The sequence below is a fragment of the Podarcis tiliguerta genome, assembly GCF_965153285.1.
Source record: "Podarcis tiliguerta genome assembly, chromosome: 2".
NCBI lineage: Eukaryota > Metazoa > Chordata > Lepidosauria > Squamata > Lacertidae > Podarcis > Podarcis tiliguerta.
Genome location: NC_139535.1, coordinates 10246312 through 10273996, shown reverse-complemented (window position 1 = coordinate 10273996; position 27685 = coordinate 10246312). Strand labels below are relative to the sequence as shown.

The following is a 27685-nucleotide window of genomic DNA, read 5'->3' as shown; positions in this document are numbered from 1 at the left end:
GCAATCCTAGGTTATAAGTGAGTAGTTGCAAAGTGCTTTCTGTCATTTTCGAGTAAGACCCATTTGTATAACTCCTGCTATTTCCATAAATGAGGCTTATGTGAATTGCTGAAACAGGCACACAGCCTAAAAGGTAAATACAAATATATGTATAAATTGCCATTTTTAAGGCAATTTCCTGTTTGCTTTCAGCCTTAATTCAAATTATGAATAGTTATTCTAAAGTTCAGTTTACATTGCTAGACATCATGTGAGAGGAGTTTTTCAAAACTAAAATTAATCAAGAGCTATCTTGGGTCCAGTATGAGTCAAGCTCAGATCTCTGGCTTAGCCATCTTGTCAACTGAAAACAAAGTAGCGAAAGGAATTGATTTTGATGAGGTGATTTCAAAATTTGCAGAGAACAGAGTTAGGAAAAAGGGGTTTTAAGTGCTTTTGCCTACAATGTTAAGTAAATAAACCAGAAAATAACACCTGCAACTATAAGTATCTTATTTTTCCTTCTTTTAATAATTTCAATGTGGGGGGGGGGGCGGGGTGACAAGAAATTTTCGCTCCGGGTACCACCTGACGTTACTACACCACTGAGCATAAGTGTGGATGAACCCTAAGATTCTCCTGTCAGACTGCACAGCTGCTGTGTTTGCAATGAGGAGAAGGGTGTTACCTTGTTCTTCACCCCTTGGGATGGATGAAACTATCCTTTACAAAATGTTCCAGGAAATGTCAAAACAAAGAATCCCTCAATACAGAATTTTTTTTAGGGGAAAGATGGGAGCCCCCACTATAATAATAATAATCATCATCATAATCATAATCATAGTCATAGCCATAATCATAATCATAATCATAATCATAATCATAATAATTTATACCCTGCCCATCTGGCTGGGTTTCCCCAGCCACTCTGGGCGGCTTCCAACAAAACACTAAAATACAATAACCTATTAAACATTAAAAGCTTCCCTAAACAGGGCTGCCTTTAGATGTCTTCTAAAAGTTTGGTAGTTATTTTTCTCTTTGACATCTGGTGGGAGGGCGTTCCCCAGGGCGGGCACCACTACCAAGAAGGCCCTCTGCCTGGTTCCCTGTAACTTGGCTTCTCACAGCAAGGGAACCGCCAGAAGGCCCTCGGCGCTGGACCTCAGTGTCCAGGCTGAACGATGGAGGTGGAGATGCTCCTTCAGGTATACTGGACCGAGGCCACTACCTACAGGGCCGGAGTTCCTTACCCCTGGTCTAGCCCCTGCCCTCCCCTTGCTGTGGTGTTGGAGCAATAGGAGCTGTTTTCATTTGAAGGGAGAGGGCAGAAGGTACCCTCCAGTATTGGTAATTTGCTGAGGGGACAGAAAACTAGAAGCACCCTTGCATTGGGAGTTGCTTTCCAGACACATTGAGACAATATTCTGCAAAGAGAAAGCATGGTGGGGAGGAGGAAGGAGTCAGTTACCAAGTGCCAAGATGACTTTGTACCTTGTATTCCTGGACAACTTCTTCCTTGAGAACCACAGTGTGCGATTCATGTTCTGGGGAACGTTCACAAAACATGCACACCAATTCTTTATCGTCTCTGCAGAACAGGTGGAGTCTTTCCTTGTGTCTCTCACATAGCTCCTTTCCTCGGAGTTTAAACTTTTCTGATATATTTGCCAGGTCCCAATTGGGACGGAAATTCCCTTTCTGGATCTTGGCTCTGCAGACAGGACACTCCAAGTCCCCCGCACCCTTCTCTTCCCATTTATCGCTGCAGTTCTGGATGCAGCCCTGACAGAAGTTGTGGCCGCAGTCCAAGGTCACGGGGTCTGTCAGATAGTCCCTGCAGATGGGGCACTTAACTTCATCCTCCACATCTGTGGCTGGAGAATAGGAGGCCATGGTGGATGAAGAGTCTGCAGATTTGTTGACAGAAGAGGCAGCTGTAGAAAAAAAAGCAAAATGAGAAGCAGCTAGAGGGAAAGGGCCAGTTGGGGTGAAAACTATTGGTCAATAAGCATTTCAAAATCCTTCCAATGGGGAGTGACGGTGCCTCCAGACTGTGTGTGTGTGTGGATTCAAGCACATTCTGGAGCTAAAATAGATTAATGCCTCCACCATCCTAGTGGAACAAACAAATTTTAAAAACACTTGGCCTTTTTGTGGTCTGCAATAGAAGTTTCTTGCCTGGGGCTAACAGTTTCTGTACGGATGTCTTATTTTCCACAGGATTGTGAAGGCGAAGGCAAGGGTTAAAACACCCCTGCAGGCTCACTGAGAACTGAATGAAAACAGCACTTTCTGAGCAAGTAGCTGCCTGGGAGCATAAATTGGGGTCCAGTGGCAAAATACTCACCCCTGGATTAGCCTTCTCTTGCTGCCAAGATGCTGGGCTGACTGATCGACGAGAAATTCTGAGGTTTCCTTTTTCCTCGGCCAGCTATTCCTGCTCTTGCTTCCTCGCCCTTTCTTTATGACAGGGCGGAGAAGTACGTATTATGTACAGAATGATGCAACTACAACCAGGAACTGTTGCCTTAAATGGTGCTTCTGGGAATGCTCATCTTCCTCCCTCTCTCCCTTCACTTCTCAAATATCACTGATTTCCACTTCATTTTTGCCCCTCCCTCAATATAGAAGTCTGCATTGAGAGAGAGAGAGAGAGAGAGAGAAAGAAAGAAAACAAACCACCCTTCTCCATCGTTATTGAATTGAGCATTTGTGTGAGACGTCGTTATACTAAATAGAACAAAGACATAGTTTCTTTGGGGGGAGGCATGGGAGGCTTTTAAAAATCAGAAATATTACAGTAAATGGTTAATGAGTAACTGCTTTGGCCTTTCTAGCATGAACTTTGCCTGACACTTCAGCCACACCCACATTGTTCCTGATGCAGATATAGACTGGCTGTTCCTCTGTGTGTTCTGGGAGATCAAGAGGAAGGGAACTGGTCACAGGAGGAGGACGATTCCCTGGCTTCTCCAGCAGCCTGCCTGATCTCTTCTTCTTGCCCCCCCCCCCCCCCCCCCGCTTCTGCCTCTGATTCTGGACTTTTGTCTGGTGCAGACTCTCCCTGCTAAGCCCTGTTGCCCCTTCAGCTTCTGACACCTCCTCCTCCTCCGTCTACTCCTTTTTCTCCCTCTGACCACCCATTGTCATCCCACCTCTACTCCCCTAGCTCTGAGCTTTCTTCCCCTGGGGGTTCTCTTAGGGGTCCCCCTGCTCGTGTCTCCCACCACTCATCCAGTCAGTCCATGGCAGTAGGCCTTTATTGGCTGCCTTCACTGCCACTCGGTAGGCTTGGTGGGGAGCCCTTTCCCATTTTTGATAACATTTGACAGGATCTTTCCTCCAGTTGTGTTTGAGCCATCTCCTAGCTTGCTTCTTTGCCCTAAGCTCTGGAGTAGACCAGGGAGCCAAGTGGGCTCCACAAAGTGGGAGAGAGCCGTTCGGATGTTCCAGAGGTCAGTCAGGGCTTTCACAGGAGCACTAGTCACCAACTGCCTACGCCATGTGCTCCTTACCCAGCCTGCCCCATTTCCCCCATACAGTGGGACCTCGGGTTACATACGCTTCAGGTTACAGACTCCACTAACCCAGAAACAGTACCTTGGGTTGAGAACTTTGCTTTGGATGAGAACAGAAATCGCGCGGTGACAGCAGGAGGCCCCATTAGCTAAAGTGGTGCTTCAGGTTAAGAACAGTTTCAGGTTAAGAACAGACCTCCAGAACAAATTAGGTTCTTGCCCCGAGGTACCACTGTATTTCCCCCTACTCTGAAGTACTGTAATCAGCCGCCCCCCTTCTCCCAAGCTCCTCTCTTCCCAGACACATCCTGCGCTCATTTAAAGCAAAACAACCAAAATTTAAATGTTGTTGTTTAGTTGTTTAGTCGTGTCCGACTCTTCGTGACCCCAGAGCACGCCAGGCACTCCTGCCTCCCGCAGTTTGGTCAAACTCATGCTGGTAGCGTCGAGAACTCTGTCCAACCATCTCGTCCTCTGTCGTCCTCTTCTCCTTGTGCCCTCCATCTTTCCCAACATCAAGGTCTTTTCCAGGGAGTCTTCTCTTCTCATAAGGTGGCCAAAGTATTGGAGCCACCTCCAATAAAATTTAAATACCCACAGATTAAAAGTCATTTTAAAGCATTTTAGACATTTGGGGCAGTAAAACCAATAACAGAGACCTGAAAAGGAGACCCTAAACACTGCCTCAACCCAAGAGTTTGCTTCAGCATTATTTTTTAATATGGAGGCTAGATTCTGCCCTCCAGGTCAGGTGGAAAAGGCCTCCCAGCAGTGGGTAAGTCCTCCAACATGAGTTTTGGGGCCATGAGTTCTGTGAACTAGACCCTCCCTGGCCAGAAGAGAGCTACCACAGTGAAGCAGATCTGACTCGCCTGAGAAATAGCTGGATTAGGGCTGTGGTAAGGCATATGGGAGCCCACCCCCAGCCAGAGGAAGTCAGGGCATCCATGCCCATTGTTCCCTGGGTCCTGAACCAGGAGAAGAGCTCCACCTTTTGGTTTTCTGGACTTGCAAACAGGTCCACTCTTGGGAGGACAAAGCGATCCCCTATTTGCTGCAAAACCTGTGGGCAAAGGCTCCATTCCACCTGGGAGGTCTGCTATGTGGTCTGCTGATAGGGATTATAGATTCCATCACATCTGAAAGTGGAGGAGGGCCAGTCTGGCCGCTCTGAGCTCCAACCCGTTTATGGATTGGCTGGCTTCTTCCTCGGATCAGGTCCCTTGGGCATACTGGTATTCTGTGTGGGCTCCCCACCCCAAGAGACTTGTGCCCATGTTAGGGTGCTGTTAGATGGTAGCCCAGGAAAATATAAAGACAAGGGAAAGTTTCTAACAGTCCTTTTTTATTTCAAACTTTATAGAGAGAAGCTGCAGAACCCAGCCTCTTGGATAATGGCATTGTCCCCAGTGAATCTCCACCCCCCATCTCTCCCACCTCCTCATTCGCCGCCATCAGCATCAGCATCACCTGCTCTGCCACTAAGTGCTCTTTGTCTTCAAGCTCTTTGCTCTCCTACTTTTATGGCTCACTGGGTTCCCTAAGTGTGGGGAAAGTGTTAAGGATAATGGTTTAATTTCCATAAACCTGCCCTTCTGCATTCCTTGAATTTTACTGTCTGTCTGACCTCACTTTTTTTCTTTCCACCCATGAACATGTATATGTGTGTGTAGAGATAAATATAACCACAAGCTTACATTCATGCATCTGACAAAGGACATTTCCAAACCATCTCTGTTTTGGGGTGGGATTCAGTCACACACAGGAAAATTCAGGTTTCCTAATTAAAGCTGCTTTGGAGTTCTTGCGCAACAAACACATTTCCCCCAAAGACTGGGTGCTCTGCAAGAAACAAAACGACCGGGGGGGGGGTGGTGGTACAGACCAACCAAACTATACAGTGGAATACATGAGAATGCATCTCTTGAAAGGGATCTGTGCTTAATTGAAATTTCATGAACCCATTACCAGCAAAAACCCATTTTGAACAACAACAAAAGTAGATTATTAGCAACTGGCCCAAAGGAATCCAAACCAGCCATATTCACAAACCGAGGAAGTGTAGGTGGGAATGATGCACTGAAGCAGGAAATCCGGATCCAGCTCTCTGTTCTGAGCAATAAGCAGCATTGTGGGAAAAATCCAGAATGCCAGATTCCAAGCTACCCAGATTAACAGTTCAAATTAAAAAAGCGAGGGTCTCCAAAGAGCAGGGCCCCGAAGATAGAAAAAAAACACTGCCAAATTCCTTTCTGCACATCCAGAGACTTGACAGTCATCGTCACTTCCCAGGAACTCTGGGAACCCTGAGTGGAAAACTTCATGCATTTATATGGTTATCCGCCTGTGTGAATTCGCTCATGAATATTAAGGTCTCCACTTCCTCTGAAGCTCTTTCCAAATTCCATACATCTATGGTTTCCCCCCTGTGTGAGTTAGCTGCTTTTTCCAAGGGTGTTCATTTTGAATGAAGCTCTTTCCACACTCAAAACATTTAAACGGTTTCTCCCGTGTGAGTTCGTTGATGTATTCTAAGGTGTCCATTTTGACTGAAGCTCTTTCCACATTCAATACATTCAAATGGTTTCTCCCCCGTGTGAGTTCGTTGATGTATTCTAAGATCTCCACTTTGACTGAAGCTCTTACCGCACTCCATACATTTAAATGGTTTCTCGCCCGTGTGAGTTCGTTGATGTCTTCTAAGTGCTCCACTTTCACTGAAGCTCTTTCCACATTCAATACATTTAAAGGGTTTCTCCCCTGTGTGAGTTTGTTGATGTATTCTAAGGTGTCCATTTTGACTGAAGCTCTTTCCACATTCAATACATTTAAAGTGTTTCTCCCCTGTGTGAGTTTGTTGATGTATTCTAAGGTGTTCATTTTGAATGAAGCTCTTTCCACATTCAATACATTTAAATGGTTTCTCACCCGTGTGAGTTCGTTGGTGTATTCTAAAGTGTTCACTTCTACTGAAGAACTTTCCACAATCAATACATTTAAATGGTTTCTCCCCCGTGTGAGTTTGTTGGTGTATTCTAAGGCTTGCACTGTGACTGAAGCTCTTTCCACACTCTATACATTTAAATAACTTTCCCCCTGTGTGAGTTTGTTGGTGTATCCTCAGTCTTCCCCTGTGTAGGTCAAGCCCACCCCCAGAAACATCATGCATACATTACAGAAAGGAGGGGTTGAGGGAGGAGTTGTGGTGGTAACCTGAGTGTCCTGTCACCTGGCTGGTTCCCTTCTCCCCCTCCCCATGAGTCATTTTCAGAAGACAAAAGTTAGTCGCAGTTTCCTGCCCCCTGAGGGAAGATCTGATCATTTTCCTTTGTTCCAGTCCATGCTGAATCCACTCCCATATGGAAGTTCTTTGTGATCTTGATTGTCTTCTGTCTAGGACCATCAGGGTTGGCATAGCAACTGGGCAGGGCTCCTGTGGATGTGCTGGGATGTTCAAGGGATTATGGTGGCCTGTATCAAACCTTCCCCATTTTGTAGTCCTTCCTTCATGGAGTAAAATAAAAGTGGAACAGTGCAAATCTGATGTATGGTTGATTTTCTATGAATTTATAACAGAAGCGTAGCGTATGTAGTGTGTGAGTGTGTGTGAAGTTTGTACAAACTGAATGATGGGGGGGCGTTTCCTGCTACAGTGTTTGGCCTTGTAAATTTATGAACATATTATATAGATATATAGATATAGATATATATGTCCTTAGAATTCCTATAACACAACCATGTACACAAGAACTCTGTAGCAATGATCCCACTAGCACATGGGGTCTCCCAGGGATCTTCCCCAGAGGGAGTCAATTGCTCTGTAAAAAGAAGGAATCTGTCACCAAGATCAGGTAAAACCACAAGTTGTTTTCAAAACATGGCTGCACAGCCAACTTCCCAGCTCTTGATATAAAGAGGGCCCTGCTCTGTTTACAGCATAGATACTTTATACCCTAAGCCTGTCCGAATTTCCCTCCTCCAAATCTCCTTTTGATCAGGAGACTGCAGTTCACAGACTTCCCAGTTCGCCTACTTCATATTCTCCCCTTGATATTTATATTGCTTTCACGCACACAGCAACCCTGCAAGGGAAGTTTTGCATAAAGATGGTGACCAGCTTTAAGTCACCCAGTCAGCTTCATGACTGAGGAGGGATTTGAATTGTCCCCGGCATTTGTGGACCTAGATCCTTGGACTCCAGCTCCCATGAGCCCCAGCCAGCGTGGCCAACGGCCAAGGAAGACGTGAGTTGCAATTTGACATCATCTGGAGGGGCCACAGGTTACCCAACAGGTCCGTTTTCAGCGCCTTGACCTTCTCCTGGCGCAGCTGCCCTTGGAACTCCTCGTACTGAATGTGCTTTGTCCTGTAGTGCCTCTGCAGGTTGGCCTTCTTCAAGACAGAGAGGGCCTCACCACAAATGAGGCTCAAGGGAATGCCTTTCAGCTCCAGAAAGAAATAGTCGTGTGTCCATCTTTTTTGAAAACGCGGTACTCCAAATCTATCTTCCTCTTCTTGTGCAACAGCATTGCAACCAAATGATCTAACAACACAGGAACAGGTGGAGCGGTTAACTGGATTTATTCCAGGGTGACGGGAGTGATAATATAATTATTATCAAGACCGATCAAAAGAAAATACTGGAAACGAAGGCTCCACAACCGCCATCTTGTGCTTCAGCCCCCTTCAGCCTTATTAGTGGGAGAGGAAGCCCGGCTGATGGCATCCTTCTATGGCAGGATTAAAAACTCAGATATCTATCAGTTAATTGCTAAATGTCACCTTAAACCTAGGCTACGGTCGCCACAATGGAATGTTGAGGTGCCGTTTCTTATTTTTGGCAATGAAATTATCATGATCATTATCTATTTCATTTCTATGCCACTTTATATCTTAAAGAAAAAATGTTGAAGCGCTTCACAACACATCAGATAAAAGAATAAAAACCAGTTCAAGCTTCAAGGAAAATATTTCACATCCTTCTTCTCCCCCTCTTCTTGTGTGGGTTCTCCCCTGTGTCAGGAGAGAGGAGCTACCTGGCTGAAGCTCTAACTGCAGTCAGGGCAATGGGAAGGTTTCTCTCACCTGTATGGCTTCTTCCCCATGTGGATCCTTTTGTGTGAAGTGAGCAGCGGTTTCCAGCCAAAGCTCTTCCTGCCCTTGGAGCACCAGTGCAGCTTCTCTCCTGGGAAAGCTCCCTTGCACGGTGAGCTCCTCAAGGCTTTCCCACACAGGCTGCAGTGATTGGGGTCAGGGCCATAGTTAGACTGGTGACTGGGGGCGGCCGCCGAGACCACATAACACCGGTCTTGAAAGACCTACATTGGCTCCCAGTACGTTTCTGAACACAATTCAAAGTGTTGGTGTTGTTAGAACAGGATGGTGACAAATTGAAATTGCAGAGTTTTGACAAACTAAAAAGCAAAGTCCGAGATTGGCTTCATTATTATCAAATAATGGAGGTATTTAAAATGGATTTAAAATTAAAGGTTGCAGGCAGCTTTACATGCAGCAATTGCATGTTGATTGCCCTCCTAAAAGACAAAGTCCAGCAACTGGAGGAACGTGTAGCTACGCTCCAAAGAATTAGAGAGCTGGAGCTCTTCCTGGAAGCAACAGAGCACACCGTCTCCACCAAGGAGGAGACAGGGGACTCCCCTGAGAAGGAGGCTAGTTCACCAACACAGGAGCCAGATATATGGAGAAACGTGACTCAAAGAAGTAGGAGGCCCAGGGTTCGCTCTGATTGTTTAGAAATACACAATCGTTTTGAGGTCCTCTCCCCTAGCATGGAAGACGAAGAGCAGACTCCATTTGAGGATCTCTCCCTCATTACAGTCGATCAGGTATATGAAGACAAGCAGCAAAGTCAGTCCTCAGGGAATGTGCAGGCGACCTTGGAACGGACAGCTCACGGACGAACCCCGACCAAACCTAAGAGGAGGCGTGTAGTGGTGATAGGGGATTCCCTACTGAGGGGAACAGAAGCAGTGATCTGTGGGCCTGACAAGATGTCTCGGGAAGTGTGCTGTCTCCCCGGGGCTAAGATCCAAGATGTAACTGAACGAGTGCAAGGAATCATAAAACCCACTGACAAATACCCCTTCCTCTTGGTTCATGTGGGAACCAATGACACTGCTTGCAATAGCCTCCAGAAGATCAAAAGAGACTACGAGGCTCTGGGCAGGAAATTGAAGCAATTAAATGCACAAATTGTCATCTCATCTGTCCTCCCAGTTGAACGACGTGGCCCAGGGAGAGAGGGAAAAATAGTGGAAGTGAACAGCTGGCTTCGCAAATGGTGTAAACAGGAACGGTTTGGATTCTTCGATCACGGACTGCAGTTTCTGGAAGATGGACTTCTGGCAAGCGATGGGCTGCACCTCACAACGGTTGGGAGGAATGTTTTTGCCAAAAATCTCAGAAACCTCATCAGGAGGGCTTTAAACTGACTAATGTGGGGGAGGGAGACAGTGCTCCTGAAGGTAGGAGTCTATCAACTGATGAAGATGATCATCCAAATGTCATAGACCAAATGGAGCAAACAGCACGCAGACCTGGTGGTGGGAGGAAAAAATCCTTAAATAAGAGACACGGGGGAATGATTAATGGACTTCAATGTCTGTACACTAATGCACAAAGCATGGGAAATAAACAAGATGAGCTTGAGCTCTTGGTACAGCAAACTAAATATGACATAATAGGCATCACTGAAACCTGGTGGGATAAGTCCCACGATTGGAATGTAAAAATGGAGGGATACAATCTATTTCAGAGAAACAGACCAGACAAGAAAGGAGGAGGAGTGGCATTATATGTCAGGGATGTGTATACCTGTGAAGAGATCCAAGATTTAGAACCTCAAAGCCAAAGTGAGAGCATTTGGGTCAAAATTAAGGGAGAGAAGAATAACAGAGACCTCATTGTGGGAGTTTACTATAGATCCCCAAGCCAAATGGAGGACATAGATGATTCCTTCCTGGAACAGATGGCCAAACATGCAAAAGGAAGGGAGATAGTAGTAATGGGGGACTTCAATTACCCGGATATTTGTTGGATGTCAAACTCAGCCAAGAGCATAAGGTCAAACAGATTCCTCACTGGCCTTGCAGACAACTTCATTGTCCAGAAAGTGGGAGAAGCAACAAGAGGAACAGCCATTTTAGATCTGGTCCTAACCAATGCTGATGACCTGGTTAGTGGGGTAGAAGTGGAAGGATCATTAGGCACGAGTGATCATGCTCTTCTGAAGTTTACTATACAGCGGAAAGGAGCAGCCAAGCATAGTAGGACTCAATTTCTTGACTTTAAGAAAGCCGACTTCATAAAACTTAGGGAAGTGCTGGGTGAGATCCCATGGACAGGAATACTAAAAGGAAAGGGAGTTCATGATGGCTGGGAGTTTGTTAAGAGGGAGATAGTAAAAGCACAACTTCAGGCAATACCAATGAGACGGAAACATGGAAGGTGCCTGAAGAAGCCAGGGTGGCTATCTAAAGAACTTCTAACTGAGTTAAGATTAAAAAAGGATGTGTACAAAAAATGGAAAAGGGGGGAAACCACCAAAGAGGAATTCAAACAAATAGCCAGCACATGTAGACACAAAGTCAGAAAAGCTAAGGCACAGAATGAACTCAGGCTTGCTAGAGAGGTTAAAAGCAACAAAAAAGGCTTTTATGGGTATGTTCGTAGCAAAAGGAGGAACAAAGAAACAGTGGGGTCACTCAGAGGAGAAGATGGAGAAATGCAAACAGGGGACACAGAAAGGGCTGAACTCCTCAATGCCTTCTTTGCCTCAGTCTTCTCCGATAAAGAAAACAATGCCCGACCTGAAGAATTTGGAGGAAATGATTCAGCAGAGGAAACACAGCCCAGAATAACTAAGGAGATAGTACAAGAATACTTGGCTAGTTTAGATGTATTCAAGTCTCCAGGGCCAGATGAACTGCATCCAAGAGTATTAAAAGAACTGGCAGATGTGATCTCAGAACCACTGGCAGTCATCTTTGAGAATTCCTGGAGAACAGGCGAAGTCCCGGCAGACTGGAGGAGGGCAAATGTTGTCCCTATTTTCAAAAAGGGGAAAGAGAGGACCCAAATAATTACCGCCCAGTCAGTCTGACATCAATACCAGGGAAGATTCTGGAGCAGATCATTAAGCAAACAGTCTGTGAGCACCTAGAAAGGAATGCTGTGATCACCAATAGTCAGCATGGATTTCTGAAAAATAAGTCATGTCAGACTAACCTGATCTCGTTTTATGACAGAATTACAAGCCTGGTAGATGAAGGGAACGCAGTGGATGTAGCCTACCTTGATTTCAGCAAGGCATTTGACAAGGTGCCCCATGATATTCTTGTAAAGAAGCTGGTAAAATGCGGTCTTGACTATGCTACCACTCAGTGGATTTGTAACTGGCTGACTGACCGGACCCAAAGGGTGCTCATCAATGGTTCCTCTTCATCCTGGAGAAGAGTGACTAGTGGGGTGCCACAGGGTTCTGTCTTGGGCCCGGTCTTATTCAACATCTTTATCAACGACTTGGAGGATGGACTCAAGGGCATCCTGATCAAATTTGCAGATGACACCAAACTGGGAGGGGTGGCTAACACCCCAGAGGAAAGGATCACACTTCAAAACGACCTTGACAGATTAGAGAACTGGGCCAAAACAAACAAGATGAATTTTAACAGGGAGAAATGTAAAGTATTGCACTTGGGCAAAAAAAATGAGAGGCACAAATACAAGATGGGTGACACCTGGCTTGAGAGCAGTACATGTGAAAAGGATCTAGGAGTCTTGGTTGACCACAAACTTGACATGAGCCAACAGTGTGACGCGGCAGCTAAAAAAGCCAATGCAATTCTGGGCTGCATCAATAGGAGTATAGCATCTAGATCAAGGGAAGTAATAGTGCCACTGTATTCTGCTCTGGTCAGACCTCACCTGGAGTACTGTGTCCAGTTCTGGGCACCACAGTTCAAGAAGGACACTGACAAACTGGAACGTGTCCAGAGGAGGGCAACCAAAATGGTCAAAGGCCTGGAAACGATGCCTTATGAGGAACGGCTAAGGGAGCTGGGCATGTTTAGCCTGGAGAAGAGGAGGTTAAGGGGTGATATGATAGCCATGTTCAAATATATGAAGGGATGTCACATGGAGGAGGGAGAAAGGTTGTTTTCTGCTGCTCCAGAGAAGCGGACACGGAGCAATGGATCCAAACTACAAGAAAGAAGATTCCACCTAAACATTAGGAAGAACTTCCTGACAGTAAGAGCTGTTCGACAGTGGAATTTGCTGCCAAGGAGTGTGGTGGAGTCTCCTTCTTTGGAGGTCTTTAAGCAGAGGCTTGACAACCATATGTCAGGAGTGCTCTGATGGTGTTTCCTGCTTGGCAGGGGGTTGGACTCGATGGCCCTTGTGGTCTCTTCCAACTCTATGATTCTATGATTCTATGACAGAAAAATTGGCTTCCAGGTGGAAAAATCAAAATTGGAAACAGAACTGTTAGAACCCAAAACAAAAATATTGTCTAGAATGTATAATTTGCTGCTGAAATGGAACACACAGGATGAGGAAGTGAAATCGGCTATGATTAAATGGGCTCAAGATGTTGGTCATAACATAATGTTTGCTGACTGGGAAAGGTTGTGGACCACTGGAATAAAGTTTACGGCATGTAATGCCTTAAGAGAGAATATAATGAAAATGATATATAGGTGGTACATGACACCAGTCAAGCTTGCAAAAATGTATCATATGTCTGATAACAAATGCTGGAAATGTAAAGAAGCAGAAGGTACCTTTTTTCACCTTTGGTGGACGTGCCCAAGGATTAAGGTTTTCTGGGAAATGATTTATAACGAACTGAAAAAAATATTTAAATACACATTTAGAAAGACCCCAGAAGCCTTTCTCCTGGGTATGGTAAACCAACAGGTTCAAGTGAAGGACAGAACTTTTTTTATGTACGCTACAACAGCAGCAAGAATACTCATCGCGCAATACTGGAAGACGCAAGATCTACCCACGCTGGAAGAATGGCAAATGAAGCTCATCGACTATATGGAACTTGCAGAAATGACTGGCAGAATCAGAGACCAGGGAGAAGAGATGGTGAAGGAAGACTGGAGGAAATTTAAAGACTATTTACAGAAGCATTATAAAATTACGAACGTTTGAGGTTATCAGATTGAATGTAAAAGAATGTTATTATAAAAATGACAATGTTAAAGAAAGTATATTTTGTAAGACATAGGGAAATGTAAGGACAAATAAGACAATAACATTAATCTGAACCAAAGATACGCCAGAGGGAAAGAGTTTACTACCAGAATATAAGACCTAGAATACAGAGTGGGAATGCATGGGGAAGTCGCAGACTTAAGTTAATGCTGAAGAATACAATGACACAATATTTCTTTTTAATTCTTTTATTTTTACCTTTTTCATTTTTCCTTTTGTCTTTGTACAATATATGTATTGTTTTTCTTTTTCTTTTTTCTTTTTGATGTGTTTGTCGATTTGTTTTTTTTTTTGTTTATTGAATGTGGAAAATAAAATATTATTTAAAAAAAAAACAAAAACAAAGTGTTGGTGTTGACCTTTAAAGTGCTAAACGGCCTCGGCCCAGTATACCTGAAGGAGCGTCTCCACCCCCATCGTTCTGCCCGGACACTGAGGTCCAGCTCCGAGGGCCTTCTGGCGGTTCCCTCATTGCGAGAAGCAAAGCTACAGGGAACCAGGCAGAGGGCCTTCTCGGTAGTGGCGCCCGCCCTGTGGAATGCCCTCCCAGCAGATGTCAAAGCGATAAATAACTACCTGACATTTAGAAGACATCTTAAGGCAGCTCTGTTCAGGGAAGTTTTTAATCTGTGATATTTTACCGTATTTTTTGTTTCTATGGAAGCCGCCCAGAGTGGCTGGGGAAACCCAGCCAGATGGGCAGGGTACAAATAATAAATTATTATTATTATTATATTATTATTAGGGAACAGTGAGGAAAGCACCCACTAGGGGCACAGGTGAGGAGGGCCCCCCAAAAGCAGCTAAAAAATATGTCAGTAATATGTCTATAAATAAAAATTTCGATGATTGCCTGATAAGAAAAAGTTTTAAATAGAGGGTCTTTATATGATACCCGGGGGCCCTGCAACACAGCCGTTCAGAACAGAAAAGGGAGGGGTGTGTGGAGGCGGGTGTCGCCCAGAAGAGAAGCGGCTTTGGCCTAGCAGAAGCCCACCCTCCCCTCCCTCTCGGCAGCCTGACCAAGAGGGCAAGTTGAGGTTGAGTGCAGTGCACAATGTGAGGGAAAGCAAGAGGGTGCATGTGTGTCTCTCTGTGTGTGAGTGGGTATCCAAGTGGAGGGATGGTGGAGGGAGCCAGCCCAGCTTCAGAGGTTCCTTTCGTTAGTGGAATGAGGGGGTTGCTGCCTCTGCCACTGCTGCCGCCATCAGAACACACGAAGGCAGCAAAGGCAGCAGCTGGCAATTTATTGTATATAGGCTCTACCACTCAAGCTGTGGGGGTTCGGATTGGTGAACACCGATCGCATATTTGTAATGCTAGTTTGGAGGCACCTTTGGTAGAACATTTCCCCATAATCATTCAGATACGGATCTATTATTTACAGTTTTATGGGTGAATCAGAAGGCAATTAGCATCATAAAAGATTATGAGCGACAGTTACGGCAGCAAGAAACATGGTTTCTTTTCATGTTTCAAACCATTTATCCAGGGTTTCTCAACTCTTAATTTAGACCTTAATTGTTTCAAATTTCATTTGATTATTTGTATTTTGTCTGTAACTTTACACTGCTCAATTTATCCCAATCTCCTTGTATTTGTATTGTTACTTTGCACTCTACCTTTAAACTCAACCTCCTTGTTATTAGCACCACCTGGAGTTGGCTTTATATGTTTTTCAAAAACTATTGTTAGTAGCAGTGACTACATTATTACATGAGCACTGTTCCATAGCATTTGGTATTTTCATTTACATATATTCATTCGAAATAAGATGGGGTATGTACTCTTTTTCATTACTGTTTGTATTCTACTTTAAATTTTTTGTAAAGTGTTATGTCATGCAGGTCATCGTCTGCAAAATTTTATTTTCAGTTTATGAAGCAATTCTATATCCTCCCACCACGCTGACGAAGAATTCCACAAAACAGTAGTCAATATCCGGAATCACTGTTCAGTGTTGGACATCATATTTGCTGAATACACTAAGCTTCACAGCTTGTCTTTCATCCTGCAAGGTCTGGTACCTCACTTCATTTAAAGATTTCCAGAGACTTTGAGACTAAAGATTTCATTTTGTACTTGTTAGGCTTTGAAGGAATTCTATCAAGATTGTCCATTGCGTATATACATGGTCATCGTGTTGCCTAGACATTGCTGACGTGAGCTTAAGGGCGACAGCGGCCACAGTGCTGAAAAGGCCAAATAAATAGGCAGTCGCAGATCATGAACCTGACTTTCCTCCAACTTCCAAACCAAAACGGGAGGAAAAAAGCTTTCAGGTTTGAAAGTGGCATGCTAGTCTGGTTTGCTAAACCAAAACTAAGCCAAAATGTGAGGCAAAATACAGGGCAGTAAAACAAGGAACAGGGGGGTGAATCCAGGGCAGGGCGGGGGGGGTGGACAGTGGGTTTTCATTTTCCCCCTGGTACTGAGGTGACTTCAAAACAATCCATTCCAATCTCCTGCAGCCTCACAGGATGGCCCCCCTGGAATTTGTCACACATGCATGCATGCACCGAGATACTCATGAATCTGCCAGTCTGTCTGTGCTTGGCTGCCCAGAGTTTGAATGCAGGACTTTTCACACACACAAACACACCCTTTCAAACACAGGTGCTTGGAGAGGATCCCTAATTTGGCAGAGAGCTGTTCTAATATGGGAGTCCTATGCTGCCTAGAGCCAGCCCTGGTCAGTAATGTGTCTGCAGCTCTTTGAGCCATTGAAGTTTCTGAGCTCTTTTCAAAGGCAGCCCCAGGTAGACTATGTTAAAGTAACTCCTACGCAATGTGGCACCAGACTGCTTTCTTTTTCTGTAATTATCTGTTTGTTTTAAATTCTGTAGCTTAAATTCTCTTGATACTGTACTTGTTTTTTTGAGAAGAGCCTCTTACGGTTACAAAGCAATGATTTTCAGTGCAGCTCCATAACACTGATTGCACCCTCACACTGCCCCTTTTTGTGTGGGGATTTGGATCCAGAAATGGAGCAGACGGGGAAAGGTTAAGCAGAATTCCCCCCCCCCGGGGTCACCCTTAGGTGTGCTCAGCCTTCACCTGCTTCATGACTCCACTTTGCATGAGAAGGCAGGATGGAGCTGCAGGAAACAGGAAGTGATCCTTCAACCGGCCAGGACATCTCACCATCACAGACAGATCTAGTCTCCTGCTGGGGAGTCAAGAGTGGCCCTGGGATGGCAGAGAGAGGAGGGGAAGGGGCGAGAGACAGAAGGAATGGCAGGGCTCTAGATGCTCCCTTGGACCCCTTCCTTGACACCAAGGGGAGCTCCTCTACTGGGGCTGAAAGTATTGGCGTGGAGGTTTCATTTTTGTCATGATTGCAAGGGAAGAAGAGAAGGTAAAACCACCACCAACCACACACAAAAACAAAGAACTGAATGAAAATAGCCCTGTCTGAGCGATTAGCTACTGTAGAGCATAATGTGGGGTTTAGTTGTGATGCTCACCTGCCTCCCTGGATGAGTCTTTTCTTGGGGTCAGGGAGCTGGGGAGCAACATGAAGTTCCCAGGTTACATTTCCTTCTGGTCAGCTATTCCAGCTCTTGTCTCCTCCCCATTTCTTTATGGAGGGGCAAAGGCTATGCACTTTGTATAGACGCAACTACAACCAACAACTGGTGTCTTCTGGGTGCACTGAGCTCCCCCCCCCCTTCCCTCCTCCAGATATAATACAGATTCCCTCAGCATCGTGCCCCACCTTCCAGAAGGCAAATATATCTGATTGTTTATTTAGGACATCATTACATTGTATGAAATGCCACCTTGTTTCTTTGAAGGTAGACTCTTTTCATCAGCAGTGATAAATATGACATTAATTGGTTACTGAGCAACAGCTTCAATGCTGTCAACAATAACTTTGTCTGAGGTTTCAGACATATCCATTTCGTTCAAGAAAGATGCAGAAAATACTTTTCCTTTTTGATTCTGGGCACTTGACTTCTCCCATCCTGCTACCATCATGGCAGACATTTGGGGCTGAGATCCAGGGCCCCCTCAGCAGCAGCAGCAACAGGTGGAGCCCCCACAAACATTTGTCACATTTTGAAGGTATTTTTTTTATTAAAAACAAACAAAAGGCTTTTCCTTAGCCTCTCGAAGTTAGCTCTTGAAAAAGGGAGGGTTGTCAAATAGCATGGCCTCCAAGAATGAAAACAAACACTTCGAAATTCTTTTTTGCACACCCAGAGACAGGGGTCAGCAACCTTATAAAGTCTAGGGCCGGATCACTGTCCTCAAACCTCACCGCGGGATTCTCTCGTTACTACACGATCCAAAGATTGCACCACAAACCAATAATAAAGTTCCGAAGGTCCCAGTTCTGCACTGCAGCATATCTGTTCCGTTTTGAGACACACTCCCAGGGTTCTGGGGTGTGCGAAGCCTTGTTTCCCTGTCTTTAACTCCATTACCAAAAGCGTCTCCCCCTCCAAGATGGGAATGCGGAGAACACGCATCCTTCTGCAGCAAGCGGTTCCTTATGCAGAAGGATGGATGTTCTCCGCTGTCCTGTATTGGAGGAGAAGCTTTCGGTAGCAGAGTTAAAAACAGGGAAAGAAGGCTTCATACACCCCAGAACCCTGGGAGGGTGTCTCAGAATGGAACCACTCGCTGCAGCGGCAGGAGCAGTGAGCCAGCTGAGGGCTGGAGAGGGGCTGCCTTAAATGGCGGCCATCGAGCAACCACACTGGCACAAACAAAGCCCAGGCCCTTTCCTCTCGGCTCTAGGAGGAGGGAGGGAGGAGGAAATAAATCTGCAACCAATCAGAGGAAAACAATGCTGCTGGCACGAATCAAAGGCTACCCCCCTTCCTCTGCAGGGCGGGGGAGAAGCCAGAAGGGAGGGAGGAGGCGCCGCCGTCAGGAAGGGAAAAAGAGAGAGTGAAATGGTGCAGCCCAAACTATATGAATCAGAACCATAAGGCGATTTCTGGACCTTCTGTGGGCCGGATCCAGAACCCATTCAGGCCGGAACCAGCCCGTGGCCCTTAGGTTGCTGACCTCTGTCCAGAGACTTCACAGCCATCTTCGCTTCCTAGGAACTCTGGGAACTGTAGTTCTGGGAGGAACCTCTCAGAAGTTTCTGAGCCTCCTCAGCCAACTACAATTCGACATCCTGAGACTACAATTCCCAGAAAAGCTGGACCAAGGCCTTTAGCCACAGCCCTGACCAAATAACGGAGCTTTCTCTTCTCTCCCTCTCCACCTCCCACATTCACAACAAATCAGTCTCCCACTCCTCAGTCCCTTTCACTAATCTCCCCTAGCCCTAATTATTTCACATTCCTTTAAAACATTTCTGTGAACTAAGGAAGAAGAAGAGTTTGGATTTGATATCCCACCTTTCACTCCCTTTAAGGAGTCTCAAAGCGGCTAACATTCTCCTTTCCCTTCCTCCCCCACAACAAACACTCTGTGAGGTGAGCGGGGCTGAGAGACTTCAGAGAAGTGTGACTGGCCCAAAGTCACCCAGCAGCTGCTTGTTGAGGAGCGGAGACGCGAACCCGGCTCACTGGATTATGAGACTACCGCTCTTAACCACTACACCACACTGGCTCACAAAAAACACCCTCACTGGTCACCTTCCACAGGTCAAAAGCCAATGCAGAAAATATTTAATAAAAACAGCTCAAAACAGGTACACAAGAGCACAGAAAATAGGAGATGAGTCTTAAAAGCAATACCAAATGAACATTTAACACAGGGACCTTTCATTCAGCTGGAAAATGCTATCAGTAAAAAGGTCTTCAATAAATTATGCAAAGTTCAAGTAATGAGCACCTGGAATGCTGATCAACAAGACAAAGGCAGGCCATCATTTTGGAAGTGAAAGGCAGACCTGAAAACTTAACTGATTCAACACACACCTTGAGCATTCCAGATTCACACTCTCTCCCTATTTATTTAGCAACAAGTTGCCACTTACTTTGTACGTTTATTGTATGTGACCTTCATTACTTTAATACATTTATATGTGTATACAAATTTAAGTACAAACACTAAAAAGTCATTCCATGCATTTACATGATTTCCTTAAGAAAGGAGAGGTTTGATCTTCTTGCAGTCCATGTAACTATCAAGAGCGTCCTCCAACACCATTATTCAAACGCATAAATTCTTCAGCGATCAGCCTTCTTTATGGTCCAGCTCCCACTTCCATACATCACTAAATTCATATATACGTGTATACAAATTTAAGTACAAACACTAAAATATCATTACATGTATTTACAACTGATTTCCCCCTTTATAAGTTTCTTGATGTAAGTAGTGAACCCTGAGTGAAAAACTCCATACATTAATATCGTTTGCCTAGTGCGAATTTGCTAATGAATATTAAGGTCTCCACTCCCTTTGAAGCCCTTTCGACAATCAATACACCTGTAGTTTTCATCGTGTGTGAGTTAGCTGATGTCTTCTAAGGTGTCCAATTTGACTGAAGCTCTTACCGCACTCCATACATTTAAATGGTTTCTCCCCTGTATTACTTCGCTGATGACTTTTAAGTGTCCCACTTCGACTGAAGCTCTTTCCACATTCAATACATTTAAATGGTTTCTCCCCAGTGTGAGTTCGTTGGTGTATTCTAAGTGTTCGACTTTCATTGAAGCTCTTTCCACATTCAAAACATTCAAATCATTTCTCCCCCGTATGAGTCCTCAGAGGAGAGAGGCAGAAAGAGCCTTCAATCCCATCCGTTTTCCCCTCTGCTCCCCCTCCTTTCCTTTTGGGAAACAGGAACTTTGGTCAGGAGTAAAAAACTTAGATGGCAAGTTCGCAAGATAAGCACTTTAGAGCACTGCTTACTCCTACTATGTGTGCGTCTGTGTGTTCTAAGGTGTCCACTTTGACTGAAGCTCTTTCCACATTCAATACATTTAAATGGTTTCTCCCCCGTGTGAGTTCGTTGGTGTCTTCTAAGTGCTCCGCTTTTTCTGAAGCTCTTTCTACATTCAATACATTTAAATGGTTTTTCCCCTGAGTTCTTTGATGTATTCTAAGGTGTCCACTTTGACTGAAGCTCTTTCCACATTCAATACATTTAAATGGTTTCTCCCCCGTGTGAGTTCGTTGGTGTCTTCTAAGTGCTCCACTTTCACTGAAGCTCTTTCCACATTCAATACATTTAAATGGTTTCTCCCCTGTGTGAGTTCGTTGATGTATTCTAAGTGCTCCACTTTCACTGAAGCTCTTTCCACATTCAATACATTTAAATGGTTTCTCCCCCGTGTGAGTTCGTTGGTGTCTTCTAAGTGCTCCACTTTCACTGAAGCTCTTTCCGCATTCAATACATTTAAATGCTTTCTCCCCTGTGTGAGTTCGTTGATGTATTCTAAGTGCTCCACTTTCACTGAAGCTCTTTCCACATTCAATACATTTAAATGGTTTCTCCCCTGTGTGAGTTCGTTGGTGTCTTCTAAGTGCTCCACTTCCACTGAAGCTCTTTCCACATTCAGGACATCTAAATGGTTTCTTACCTGTGTGAGTTCGTTGATGTATTCTAAGGTGTTCATATTGACTGAAGCTCTTTCCACATTCAATACATTTAAATGGTTTCTCCCCTGTGTGAGTTCGTTGGTGTCTTCTAAGTGTTCCACTTTCACTGAAGCTCTTTCCACATTCAATACATTTAAATGGTTTCTCCCCTGTGTGAGTTCGTTGGTGTCTTCTAAGTGCTCCACTTTTGCTGAAGCTCTTTCTACATTCAATACATTTAAATGGTTTTTCCCCTGTGTGAGTTCTTTGATGTATTCTAAGTGCTCCACTTTCACTGAAGCTCTTTCCACATTCAATACATTTAAATGGTTTCTCCCCTGTGTGAGTTCTTTGATGTATTCTAAGTGCTCCACTTTCACTGAAGCTCTTTCCACATTCAATACAGTTAAATGGTTTTCCCCCTCTGTGCGTTCTTTGATGTATTCTAAGTTCTCCACTTTCACTGAAGCTCTTTCCACATTCAATACATTTAAATGGCTTCTCCCCTGTGTGAGTTCGTTGGTGTCTTCTAAGTGCTCCGCTTTTTCTGAAGCTCTTTCTACATTCAATACATTTAAATGGTTTTTCCCCTGTGTGAGTTTGTTGATGTCTTCTAAGTTTTCCACTTTCACTGAAGCTCTTTCCGCATTCAATACATTTAAATGGTTTCTCCCCCGTGTGAGTTCGTTGGTGTCTTCTAAGTGCTCCACTTCCACTGAAGCTCTTTCCACATTCAGGACATCTAAATGGTTTCTCCCCTGTGTGAGTTCGTTGGTGTATTGTAAGTGCTCCGCTTTTTCTGAAGCTCTTTCCACATTCCATACATTCAAATAGTTTCTCTCCTTTGTGAGTTTGTTGATGTATCCTCAGACTTCCACTGTGATAAAAGCACATCCCACATTCCATACATTCAAACTGTTTCTTTGTTCTTCCCAATGAATTCACAGGTGGCTCCATAGAATTGTGACCTTCATCTTCCTCACCTGTTTGGGAGTCTGGGATGAAAGAGAATCCTGTTAGACTTTCAAGAAAGACAAAAAGGGAACTGAACACATGTCAATCCCAATCTTTATGTTCTCTCATTTTAACACCTTCATTCTCCACTATCCTCTCTAGGTTCCAAATTTTACTAAAGCTGATGAGATAGTGGCAAGAGCAACACATGATCATCCTATTCAAACTTAATAAAGCACCATCATTTTATAATACAGATCTATGGTGGAACTGGCTTATTAGACACATCTATTTTTTCTTTCTGAAGTGAAGAAATGATCTCAGGCTCAAGTAACAGTATTTCCCTTGTGAAATAAATAAAACTTAAGTGCTACATGTAAATATTGCACTATATTGGAACCTAAGAAGAGCCTGCTGGATCAGGCAAAGGCCCACCTAGTCCAGCATCCTCTTCTCACAGAGGCCAACCAGATGCCTGTGGGAAACCGGCAAGCAGGATTGGAGCACAAGAGTCTTCTCTGCCTTCGTGTGCTTTCCAGAAACTAGTATCAAGAAGCATTATTGCCTAGGACCCCGAGGGCAGAGCAGAGACATCAGTCTTATCCTTTTTTTCAAGCTATCCATATTGCTGGCTGTCACTGTCTCCTGTAGGATGGATTCCATAGATGAACTATGCTTCTGTTGATTCATCTTTCGCAGCCCTTAAAAGCTGATAAATGTATTATGGCCTAAGCTTTTGTGGGCTGCAGTCTGACAAAGTGGACTCTTGACCAGGAAACCTGGTGCCACTATAAACCTCTGAGTCTCTTTGTTGGCTTTGTGTACTTATTTTGAAATCTGCACCAAGGTTGCACCACAGTATCTCCACAGAAGCTTAGGGACGGACAAAATTACAGGGTGTCAGCTCTGTGAATCTCAAGCCTCTCGTGCCTCCGCTGACAGAGCCTGAGAACGCAAGAGATGTGATTCAGTTGGAATGTGAAGCAGGGAGGAGCAGCCAAGCTGCAGCAGGAACAAAGAACAAAGAGCAGGAAGAGGAGATGCCAGGGGGGGGGGCACAGACTGTTATCTCCAGTTTGAGGTCTGACACAGAGACCCCAGAAATAGCCTGTCCAAAAAATCGCAGGCTCGAGAGAATCTGCGAGAAGAGGGGAAAAGAAAGCGAAAGTGGCGGCTTCTTTGCTGGAGGACTCGGCAACTGCAAGCTGGGATGAACAGGCTGAAGACTGGGCTTCCGGGTCAGCGCGGCTGGCTAATGGCAGATTTCCTCCGCTGCGGAGGAGACCGCTCCCTGGAAAGAAGGGTCTAACCGCCACGGCGAGGCGGAGACCCGCTAAAAACCACAGTCGGAGGAAGACCGTGGGCTTGGGGTTCGGCACGTGCCTTTAGTGCCCCCCCTACTCGCGGGGAGACCCCAATTTCGGGGCTCCGGAGCGACGTGGGGTGAGCGGCACGGCACATCAAATCGATCGCTGTTTTCAGGGAGTGAAGCCGCACAGCTGTTGCCAGAAAGCGCCGACTTTTCCTGTGGACATTTGGACTCAAATAAACTTCATAAGTAACAGAATTGGACTACAAAACTATCTGAATTTGGCACTTGAACGTGAAGGCATAAACAGGAAGCCCACCTTCCGTTCTGTAGAAAGAACAAAGCAAAGCCGCTACAAGCTGGAGCCTTCGAAAAGTGTTTTGTAAAGTATAATTTTTTACCGTTTAAGCTTTCTGAAACCCCCCTCGGAAGCAGGGGAAGAGGGGGAGATTCTTTTGATGGATTATTGAGCCCTGTAGGACAGTAAAAGTTGACCTAATTTATTGCCGTCTCAAGCCCTGGGACCGGGCTGTCAGTCTTTATAACTTAAAAATAACAACGACGGAAGAATGGATTATACTTTTTATGGAAGGAGGATCAGAGACATATTTTCCTAGGTATTGACTTGTGGTTTTTGAAAGAAAAAAGGAGCGAAATGGTAAATTTTTGTAACTGAAGTGAATGGAAAATAACTAAAATAAACTGTTGCCAACTGTTGCATGTCTGGGAACTGGGATTGCTACATTGCTACATTGGATGGAAAATTCCGAGCAGACTACAGATAAGAAGCTCTGAAGGGCAGCAGACAATACTGGGAAAACAAGATTGAGAATATGGCTGAAAGAATAATAGCTCTGTTGGATCAGGTTTTAAACAAAGTGAGCATTCTTGAACAGGGTGTCTCTGATCTGAGGGAAAATGTATTGATTTTGGTACAGAATGGGAACAATTTAACAGATGTGGCTCGAGAAAAGCAATAAATTCACAAAGTCAAGCACTGGAGAAGAGGACGAAGCAACTAAAACCAGTTCTGACTCTGCAAGAGGAATCTCATGTGGAAGTCTCAGTAACAGAGCCTCAAATTGATGGAGATAAATTGAAGTTCAAGGTTACTGAGGCCGAAGGACAGATTTGGAAAAGCAGTGGCCCTTGTGGACAGAGTGATGCAGGATGGAGGATCAATATGCTGGAGGGTGGCACTGCAGAAAAGTTTGGAAAGATGGAGCATTGTAATCCCAAAGAGACTGTGGAGTACGCTGTGGAATACTTTTTGGCTTATGAACTGAAATATGAAGTTTGGGCAAGCGTGCTGAAGAGGATTAAAGGAGATGTTGGGAAAGAAGCTCTTTGGGACTTAATTTCAGGCCGGAAAAGAAACTTGCAGGCAGTCCAGGGAGACGACTTGAGAGCCTCGGACATAAGGGAACCGGGCTAGGGATTTAATTTGTTGACACGAAAGACTGGTAAAATTTGTAAAAAGGACTGGCAGAATCCGAAACCAGGGGGAGGAGATGGTGGGAAAAATTGGGAATCTTTAAAAACAGTATTTAGTATAATATGGCATGATTAAGAACCTTTGGGAGATGGTGGAATGAATCTATCTGGCTTTAGTGGAAATAACATAAGGATTTAAGACATTAAGATATAAGGGTATATGATTTAAAAGTATAAGATCTAAGGTTTTTTGTTTTCTTTTATTTTTTCTTCTTATCTGGTGAATTGGATCTTGGATAATTTCTTTTTAGATGCTTACTTAAATTGTGATGTGGATGAGAGAATAAGGTATAAATGGATTAAGGTAAACAAGTGAGTAAGCAGTGAAAGATGGAAAGAATTTGCTGACTTGATTAAAAACTGGAATACAAAAAGGGAGCTGGGAGGAGGCCGAGGAAATAAGTTACTGAAAAATAGAATTTGAAAAATGGAATTATTTTTTTTCTGAATGTTTTTTTTTTCTGGCTCTTTTTTTCTTTTTGTGTTGGTGGGAGGGGTGGAGGGAGGTTGTGGGTTTTTGTTTGTTTTTCTTTATGCATATTTGGGTTTTTGCTTTCTTCTCCTTTTTTCTTTTTTCCTTATTTTGCCGTATATGATTCTTTTTTGGTGTTGTAATTTTTGTGTTTTTGGAAAATTAATAAATATTATTATTTTTTTAAAAAAGGCTGAAGACTGAGCTCCACGGTGATTTATGAGTTTGAGCAATAAACCTGAGATAATTACTACTGGAGTTGTCTCGCGTCTGTGTGGGAGAACAAAGCCATTACACAGGGGCGCTATAAATTATTATCCCACTCCCTCCCTCCCTCCCTCCCTCCCTCACAAACAACCCCAGTTTGTAAGATTGGCAAGTTTACACAATTTGCTTATAATACCATCCGCTCTTTGACTTTATATGCCCAATCCTAAGTGTAGAGCCTCCAGCCACAGGAATCGTGTATCATGATAACTGGTCCTTTGTCCCTTAAGCCCACCAAATTGGGGAGGTGTATGCATCTATTGTGTTTTGATGCTGGTGGAATGTATCATTCTGACCCTGCCTATAAAAAATAAGAGTAACAGAAACAATTTAAATGCATTAATTATAAATAGTTATGGGAAGCATTTCCACTCCCCTTCACCCATTTTTCAGGATTGGTGTGCAACATCATTATCATCAATTATTCTTGCCATGGAAATAACACCTAAGATTTCAAAGCCTGGAGGAAGAAAATCTGCCCTCACTACTTTAGGAAAAGGATTCAAGAAACAAAGAGCTGCTTTGGAGAAGGCCTCACCCCTTCCTTCTTTCTGTCAGGAACTTCCTTCCATTTGTCTCCTCTCCATCTTTTCCTCCTTCTCCCTCCACCACCCATCTATCCCTGTCCCCATCTCCTCTCCCCTGGAACTCACCAGATTTCTCCAAGGGTCCTGGGAGGGAATGCTCAGAGGTTGTGGGGAGGGATGCCGGAGACAGCCTGACCAGGTCAACCGTCCATCTTCCTCCTTCCATCCTGGCCAGGGTTGCAGGTTCAGTCTCAGCTAGGTTTGCAGGTTCAGCTTCCTGAGGAGCGCAGAATCCAGAGCAAGTTGCAGCTTCCTGGGAGGGAGGGAAGAAGAAGAAGCCAAGGGAGTCTGAGAGCCCCTGCAGGGATTCTCCTGCCCAAGACATTCTGCTGCCCCTGGAGAAGCCCCAATTGGGCACCCCCTAGCGGAAAAAACTGCTATTTGTATCCTTAAATTCTTCAGAGCACAAGGGGGTTTCTTCATTCCCACAGCTCCAAAATTATACAAGGCCAAAACTTTGGCACAACTCCTCTATGGTTCCTTTTTGGACCCGCCTTCCTATGCTTTCTCCCCACTTGAGAGAGTTCAATCCAGACTTCTTAGAGCTGTCCTCCAGGTCACCAGATGTGTCTCAAACGCATGGGTTAGATTGGAAACGGGGATGATGAGAGTGGAGGCTAGCATCTGCCTAACATCAATTTACAAATGGCTGACATTGAACCTGCTCCCCCGAGGGATAGCCCCATTGATCCTCTGAGACCAATTCCAGTCGGGCTGGCAGACTGCAGTCCTGAACACCCTCCGGAAATTGGGTTTTGCCCCTCAAGCCCTTCTAAGTCTGGGCTTGGGCCAGGCAAAGGCTACATTCAGGCAAAGAATATTAGACACCGAGAGACAGCAGGACTGTGCAAGGTGCCCCAACTATAGAATTGGAGAAATCGAGAGATGTCAGACTAACCTGATCTCGTTTTTTGACAGAATTACAAGTCTGGTAGATGAAGGGAACGCAGTGGATGTAGCCTACCTTGATTTCAGCAAGGCATTTGACAAGGTGCCCCATGATATTCTTGTAAAGAAGCTGGTAAAATGCGGTCTTGACTATGCTACCTGTCAGGGGTTCAGGAGCAGAGGCACAGGAGAGGGAGGAAATGGAGAGCGAAGGGGAGGAGTCCGAAGGTAATGTCAGCGATGACAGCGATCCGAGGTCTCTGAGTCTGTCCAGTGAATCAGAGGATTCACAAAAAGGGGCTCCCATGGTCAGGGCAAGGGGAGTACCCAGGGGGGCACTTCAGGGAGAAGGGGCCAGAGGGGACTCAGAGAGCAGCAGCTGGAAATCTGGACCAGCGTCCACACCAGAGGGAAGTAGGGGGGAGGAGTCCCAGGCATCGGGATCAGGCGGCGCGCTACCAGCGGGAGAACATGA

At 44.8% G+C, this 27685-nt stretch overlaps 3 protein-coding genes and 1 long non-coding RNA gene across 5 annotated transcripts in view; 2 read left to right on the top strand and 2 right to left on the bottom strand.

The window, feature by feature from the left end:
- The window catches only part of LOC310670792 (uncharacterized protein), a 58561-nt gene extending 45983 nt beyond the window's left edge, over positions 1–12578 (top strand). Inside the window, exon 2 of the mRNA XM_083426555.1 lies at positions 8990–12578. Coding sequence (XP_083282681.1) covers positions 9020–9952 — 933 coding nt within the window. The 5' untranslated portion in view covers positions 8990–9019 and the 3' untranslated portion in view covers positions 9953–12578. The remainder of the gene's footprint in view (positions 1–8989) is intronic.
- LOC310671052 overlaps positions 1–20285 on the top strand; it is a 74252-nt gene extending 53967 nt beyond the window's left edge. Inside the window, exon 3 of the long non-coding RNA XR_014507719.1 lies at positions 20271–20285. This is a non-coding gene — a long non-coding RNA (uncharacterized lncRNA). The remainder of the gene's footprint in view (positions 1–20270) is intronic.
- LOC310670381 (tripartite motif-containing protein 10-like) overlaps positions 1–26462 on the bottom strand; it is a 34266-nt gene extending 7804 nt beyond the window's left edge. Inside the window, exons 1-3 of one of the 2 annotated variants that reach the window (XM_083425629.1) lie at positions 26389–26462; positions 2330–2600; positions 1474–1889 (exon numbers count right to left, since the gene is read on the bottom strand). In XM_083425629.1, the coding sequence (XP_083281755.1) occupies positions 1474–1875 (402 nt within the window). In that variant the 5' untranslated portion in view covers positions 1876–1889; positions 2330–2600; positions 26389–26462. Of the gene's footprint in view, positions 1–1473; positions 1917–2329; positions 2601–26388 lie in introns of both variants that reach the window. The other variant, XM_083425628.1, reaches the window with a different exon arrangement.
- LOC310670265 (uncharacterized protein) overlaps positions 1–27685 on the bottom strand; it is a 100791-nt gene that overhangs the window by 67488 nt on the left and 5618 nt on the right. The window lies entirely within an intron of this gene.